The sequence below is a fragment of the Fonticula alba genome, assembly GCF_000388065.1.
Source record: "Fonticula alba strain ATCC 38817 unplaced genomic scaffold supercont2.7, whole genome shotgun sequence".
Lineage (NCBI taxonomy): Eukaryota > Rotosphaerida > Fonticulaceae > Fonticula > Fonticula alba.
The window spans coordinates 1756348-1763009 of record NW_009242977.1 but is presented as its reverse complement, the minus strand read 5'-3'; the positions used below and the strand labels follow the sequence as shown (position 1 = coordinate 1763009).

Here is a 6662-nt window from a genome sequence, read left to right as displayed (position 1 = left end):
CCCCCCCCAGTGTCGGTGGACTTCACCACGCGCGCCTGGTGCCCGAACACCGTGCTCGGCCTCGGTCCGGAGGATCCTGACGACGGGCCTGGAGCTGATGGCGACCATGGCGGGGACCCCTTGCTGCTGTTGTTGGCATCCTCGCCGCCGACTGCGCTCGATGGCCCGGACTCCGGGCCCCCTTCCACGCCCTCGCGCTCCGCCTCCGGCGCCTCGTCCGCCTCTTCCTCGGGGCTCTCCTCCCCCGTGATGGGTGGAGCCCGACGGACGGCCCCGGCCACCCGGCCGCCGCCCCGGCCCCTGCGCGCCCTGGCCGGCCACCGGAGCTGGGTTCGCTGCGTGGCGGTGGCTCAATCCAATGGGTCTTGCTGGAGTGGCAGGTTCGCTTGCGCGCCCCCCCCCCCCCCCCCCCCCCCCCCCTGCCCCTGGCGGGGGAGTTCCTCCCGACGCGCCCCATGCGGCTCGCCCATGCTAACCCTTTCACCCGCACCCGGTCCCTGCAACCAGCGATGACGGAACCATCCGCGTGTGGCTGCCCTCCTTGTCCTCCGTCACGCCGGTGGCCCTGGTGAAGGGGTCATCAGCCGACCCGGCCCCCTCCCTCGGATCGGATGCCTCCTTCATGCTGGAGCCAACGCACTCGCGATCGCTGACCGTGTCCATCCCGCTACGCTGTGCGGTTCACTCGCTGTGCTACGTGCCGGCGGTCAAGCCCTCGGATCTTGACACTGGGCCCGGGGCCGAGGCTGACACACAGCCCGCCGGCCCTGCGGCTTCCACACTCGGAACCATCTGGGCCGGTCTGTCCTCCGGATCCATCGTCATCCTCGATGTCAAGGTGCGTGCTTCCTCCCGCCCGGCTCCCTCCCTGCCCGGGCTTCGTGCCCTTTGTTGGCCCTGCCCAGCCGGCCCGTGCTCACCTGGCGCCATCGCTGCAGACGCTGTCTGTTTTGGCGGTTCTGCGCGGCCATGTGGGCCGCGTGGGCGGCCTCCACCACCGGCCCGGCTCGGACTCGGTGTACTCCATCGGCCCGCAGGACCGGACCATCCGGGTGTGGTCGGCGCACCGGACCCCGGGGGATTTCGCCCCGGCCGGCAGTCTCCAAGCCCCGGGCCTGATGCGGGATCACCTGGTGGATTTGCCACCCGGGGCCCGGTGGCGGGCGCTCGGGGTGTGCTTCGTGGGCTCGCAGCTGCTGTGGGTCCTGGGGTCGGACAACTCGGCCCGCAAGATCCGCCTGTCGGACCGGACGTGGCCCACTTTCGACATGGACCGCTTCGCCGGGTGGTCCGAGTTGACTGCGGTCCGGTCGCTCGGCTCGCTGCTGTGCGACCCGGAAGACGACATGGAAGGTGTGTCTAGGGAGTCCGCCGTTGGTGTTCCGGTCCCGCTGCCGGCCCTCATCCCTGCCCGTGCCCTTGCTTCCTTCGCCTGCCGCCTCACCTCTCGCTGACACCGGCCGCAGCAGACTACTTCCAGGTGGTTCTGCAGGATAATCTCGACGACCTGGAAGATACTTTGCCCGTCGGGGTCGGGGCCGACCTCCTGGTCACGGAGTCCCTCCTGGAGCATGCCCTCTCGTCCACCGGCTCATCCTCCTCGGCCTCATCGCCCCCCTTGTCGGATGAGAGCGAACCCGGCCGGGGGCATGACTTCGATGCATTTGACTTCCTGGAAGCCGACGGCCCGGCCGAGCTGCTGGACATCGGCGAGGAGGTCCCCCTGGTATGTCCCCTCTCTGCGCCTCGCCTCGCCTCCTCCCCCCCCCCCCCTCCTCCCCTTTGTCCTTTCTGAAGGCACCGGGCCCGTCGCGCCAGCTGACACCTGTCCTCCGGCTTTTTCTGGCCACTTGGGACGCCCCGCCCGGCAGACGGAATGCCCCTACTGCGAGGACATCCGTGCCTCCATGGACCGGCTGCTGATGCAGTATGGCGCGCTGGCGGCCACGGCCGGTCGCGACGCCCTCGAGTCGGAGCGCCTGAGGGAGCTCCACGCGCGCATCCAGTCCGAGCAGGCCACCCTGCGCGAGCACTTCCTCCTGCAGGCGGCCGCCCTGAGCCAGGCACAGCAGGACCTTGGCGAGGCCATCGTCCTGGCCGAGGAGGCGGCTCAGGCCGCCGAGGCGGCCACCCTGGAGGCTGAGGCTGCCAACTTGGAGATCAAGCGTCTTGCCGGTGAGCTGGGCGCCCGGGACGCGGCCCTTGGCATGGCCCTGGCCCAGATGGCACGGACACGCTGCGCTCTGCTTGCTGCTCAGGCTCCGCTGCTGGAGAAGTTGCCTCTGGGCCCGGGCCCCCTCCTGCTTGAGGAGGACCTGCCCACTGCTGTGGAGACCCCTCCACCGGCCGGCACCTCGGAGCCGGTCTCTTTGCTCACCAAGACGCTGGCGGCTGCGGCGGCGGCGGCGGCGGCGGCGGTTCCGGCAGGCAGCCCCACTCCGCCGGATGAGCCCGCCCCAGAGGCAGACAGCACCCCTTGCCCATCGCCCGAGCCTGAGCCTGAGCCCGAGTCCGAACCCCTGCCCGAGCCTGTCCGGATCTCGGAATTGGAGGACCCCCTTTCGCGGGAGGAGCGGCCCATGAATACCGGAGAGGATGCCGCTGATGGGCATCTCGATCCGGACAGCCACTCCGATCTTTCCGAGGTGTCTTCCATTTGTTCCGTGACCAGCCACCTAAGTACATACTCCACCTTCCCCGACGACACCGATCGTTCGTGGGACATGCTGCGCCTGTCGTCAGCCACCCCGGCGGCGGACCAGGTCAGCGGGGCGGCCATGCTGCCGCAAAGCCTGCATGCCCAGAGCGACGGGGATGCCGTTGCTGCTGCGCTGCGCTCGCCAAGTGCGACATCTCCCCTTCCTTTCCCCGCCCCGCGCATACACACGCACACACGCACACACGTGCGCGCGCGCACGTGCGTGTGGACGCTCTGCACTTTTCCTGTCACCGACACTGACCTTGCCATTTGCCCGGCCCGGCAGTCTTCGTGGACTCCGGCATCGAGACCTCCTCACAGGACACCCTGCTCAATGAGGAACTTCGGCGCCTGCTCGAGCCACTTTCGGCCCTTTGGCCTGCGTTGGCCGGCAAGCTTTGTGCGTCCTCGGCCCTCCCCTTATCTCCTCCAATGTCCTGCCTTCGGCCCCGCCTCCCCCCCCCCTCCCCCCGTCCCCTCCCTCCCTGGCGCCCGCCTCGTCTTTGGTCCCCCCGCTTCCCCGTTCCCCGAGGCACTTATACTGACCGCACTCCACCGGGTGGCCTTGTGTGACAGCCGCGCTGGACTTCGGCCGGCTGCTTGGGGGCTTCGCCCGGGCGTACCGGCAGCAGCACGAGGCCCATGTGTCCCGACTGCTGTCGCTGGTCGTTGTCCTGGAACGGAGCATCCCCCCGCAGGAGGTGGCGCGAAAGCTCCTCGGCGTGTCGAATCTCAATCTGCTGACCATGCTGTCCCACCCGCAGGCACGGGCACGTAGCATCCTCCGAAAGCAAACGCGCCACACGCGCCTTTGGCGCCGACGCCTGGTGGTCCTGGTTGGCCGGTGCCTGTTATACTTCAATTCGGACTGCGCGGCCGACTCGCCGCCGCGCGGGCTGCTCATCCTGGGCCCGGGGTTCTTGGTGGAACGCCAGCAGCCAGGTGGCCGGCCGGAGCGCTTCACCATTCGCTGCCCGAACTTCACGCCCCAGGGGCTGATCATGGACTCGAGTGCCGGGGCGGCGCCTCCCCCGGCCGAGCCGGCCGCCAAGGTTGCCGGGGCCACGGACATCCCGGCTCCGCGGTCCTGGTCGCGTCTCTTCTCCAGCAATGCCCCGTCCAGCAGCCCCGGGCTCGGTGGGTCCTTCGGTGCGGGATCGCCCGCGGCTGGGACTCCGCCGCCCACTTCGCCCTCGCTGCTGGCCACCCTGTCGGCGGCCGGCCGGCCGACGGCCAGCTCGGACTGGGCGGCCGATGCCCAGTTTGGGTATCTCTTCTCGGCCGAGTCGGAACTTGAACGGGAGCGCTGGTGCCGGGCCATTGAGATGGCCATGGCCAGCTTCCAGCCGGCTGAGACTTTGGAACAGCTGGGCTTGGACGATTCGCTGGGCCTAGCCCATGCGCCTCGGGCACTGATGGAGACCTTCGCCGCGTCCTTCGGGCCGGGGACGAGTCCGCCACCTGAGCTGGATGAAACGGATCCCGACGTCCAGCGGGTGTTGCGCCTGATGAGTGAGGCAGGCCTCGCGCCTCCATCCGAGGCCCTGCCCTGAGGGGCCATCTCCGCCGGCGCGCCTATCGCCGCACGCGTGTCCGGAATAGACGTTGTTGAACAATCCCACGCCGCTATGTCTGTTGCCACCGTTGCTGCTGCTGCCGCTGCTGCTGCCGCTGCTGCTTTCCGTGGCCGGCACGGTGCCCATTTGGAAGGCGCCTCCGCTCAGGTGAATGGATGGGAAGGGGGAAAGAACGGAGTGGCTTGTCTATTTGTGAACGCGCATTCGATGGCGCTGCGACCGCCGGCGAGAGCCCGATCGCGACCGGGACCGGGACCGGGACCGGGACCGGGAGCGCGATCGCCGGCGGCCCCGGGACCGAGAGCCCGATCCCGCCCGGTGCCGAGCAAATGACCGCCCCTCCGACCGGCCGCCCATCGGGTCGAGATCGGCCAGCAGCATGTGCGGCACCCGCGCGGCATACATCCCGGTGGCCAGGAGCCAGGCATGGCCGTTGGCATGCGAGTACTCGGTGCCCTCCGGAGCCGGGGCCCCCGGCCGAGGGCCCTCCGAAGCGTGGCCACTGACGGCCATGATGTAGCCCGGCCCGTGGCGATCATAGGCGCTGAGGGACCAGCTGGCCGCCTCGGCGAAGCGGGCAAGCTCCCAGGAGAAACGGTGCGCCGTGTCGCGGGCGGCCTGGAGGGCGGCTGCCCGCTCGGCACGCACGAGCGCACGCAATTCCGGGCTGATATGCCCCCCGGCAGCGGCGCCCCATCCCCGGGGGCCGGCTGGTCACGAATGAAGAAGGGCACCAGGGCGTCGGCCATGGCCTCGATGTCCACCCCGCCGCCGGCCAAAATGAGGGACTCCACCACGCTGCGGGTGTGGACAATTAGGCTACGCCGGGCGCGCGAAATGCGCCCAACCACGCTCTCCGGGCCAATTCGCGCAAAGTGATCCGCTCGGTGGGGCCGGCCGCCGGGCGAGTCGAAGGTCACATAGGCCAACACCGGGGCATAGCAAATGCGCCGATCCGAAGGGGCTGGCAGTGAGCCCGGCGGATCGGGAAGCCGGCTTGCCGGGGGAAAGGGAAACGGCAGGCTGGCCAGCAGGTCGCGCTCGATCCAAGGGCGAAGGCGTCGCATGGTGGCCAGTGCCGTGGACCCCTGCAGCTGCTGGGCGGCTACGTGTATGCGTTTTTACGTGTGAGTATGCGTTTTCGTGTGTGTGTGTGTGTGTGTGTGTGTGTGTGTGTGTGTGTGTGTGTGTGTGTGTGTGTTTATGCGGCGACGGGACGGAGGGCGGACAGGAGAAGGCGCCGCGGATTCGCGCGTGGTGAGGGTTGGAAAAGGAAGCAGGCAACAGTGGCAAAGCATGGGAACGCACTCAGGGTCCGGAAGCGATTCCGGGCATGATGCGGCACATGGAGCGGACGGAGGCACTCCTCATAGATGCGCCTTTCGGCAGACAGGACACCGGCCAGGAAAGGGACAAGGCGCCGGAGGCGGCGGACATAAAAAGGAGGCGAAGGGGGTCAATGTACAGCCATGGGGAGGGCGGGGGGAGGAAGAAACACGTTCGAGCGAGCGGGATGACGCACCGCCGGAAGGCCAGGGCTCGGGCCGAGAAAGCAGACGCCTCCTCGGACGAGGCTGATATCGATAGCCAAGCCAGGTCATCATCCAACTCTTCATCCCCAGGGTCCGAGGCGCGGACCTGACGGCCCGGCCCGGGCCCGGGCACCGGCGCAGGCGCGGTCGCGGGCCGAGCGGCAAAGGAAATCTGCACCCAGGTCCAAAGAGGCCAAGGGAGGTTTGACCGTGAGAAGTGGGAACATCGGTGGCTGGCAACATGGGGCGGAGTCAAGGGCCCCCGTACCTGCACGGTGCCATGGCGGCCGGAGACGAAGCCTCGCGGTGGCCGGCCATCCATCGGCATAATCGACATCAGGAGCTCCGCCCAACCGGCAGGTGAGTCGGCCTGCATGCTGGAAATCGTGTCCTCCCAGTAGGCCGACACCAAGCCCCCCTGCAGGGGAACCACACACAGGGGGCAGGTAGCCGGCCGACCGAGGCGCAGCGCGCTGGATGTCGCCCACCGGGCCAGACAGAGGACGCAAAATTCGTCTGATACCACGACATACCGCGGCCGGGGCGCGTGAGCAGACAGCCGGGATGAGGGGGGGGGGGGGTGAGTGGGACGGACTCCAGCCTTGTCAACTGAGCAGGAGACACACGCACGTTTACAGGGGAGGGCTCGGCATAGTCGCCATTCGGGGATGGACGCCGCGAGGCAGATGGGGCAGGAGTCCGCCGACGCCATGGCGCGATCTGCCGCGTTCGACGATGGGCCATCTTGGCGGGTCGGGCTCAGGCGCGGGCTGCCCATGGGGCGGGCCAGGGGCAGACAGACGCTCTCGAATAGAACAACAAGATGGAGGGGCAGACACGCAACGCCGGGGGGGG

The 6662-nt window shown here is 69.0% G+C and overlaps 2 protein-coding genes across 2 annotated transcripts in view; one reads left to right on the top strand and one right to left on the bottom strand.

Moving 5' to 3' along the window:
• Positions 1 to 4319, top strand: part of H696_04579 (hypothetical protein) — a gene marked incomplete at its 5' end in the record, with an annotated part of 5903 nt that extends 1584 nt beyond the window's left edge. Inside the window, 7 exons of the mRNA XM_009498461.1 lie at positions 11 to 380; positions 508 to 838; positions 939 to 1353; positions 1470 to 1726; positions 1872 to 2844; positions 2985 to 3098; positions 3275 to 4319. Of these exons, the coding sequence (XP_009496736.1) occupies positions 11 to 380; positions 508 to 838; positions 939 to 1353; positions 1470 to 1726; positions 1872 to 2844; positions 2985 to 3098; positions 3275 to 4251 (3437 nt within the window). The 3' untranslated portion in view covers positions 4252 to 4319. The remainder of the gene's footprint in view (positions 1 to 10; positions 381 to 507; positions 839 to 938; positions 1354 to 1469; positions 1727 to 1871; positions 2845 to 2984; positions 3099 to 3274) is intronic.
• Positions 4320 to 4461: 142 nt separating this feature from the next.
• Positions 4462 to 6585, bottom strand: H696_04578 (hypothetical protein; the record flags this gene model as incomplete). Its single annotated transcript, XM_009498460.1, has 6 exons — positions 4462 to 4893; positions 4932 to 5380; positions 5584 to 5654; positions 5798 to 5979; positions 6076 to 6323; positions 6438 to 6585. The coding sequence occupies 6 exons, from the start codon at positions 6583 to 6585 to the stop codon at positions 4462 to 4464; spliced, it is 1530 nt and encodes a 509-aa protein (XP_009496735.1).
• Positions 6586 to 6662: the final 77 nt, after the last annotated feature.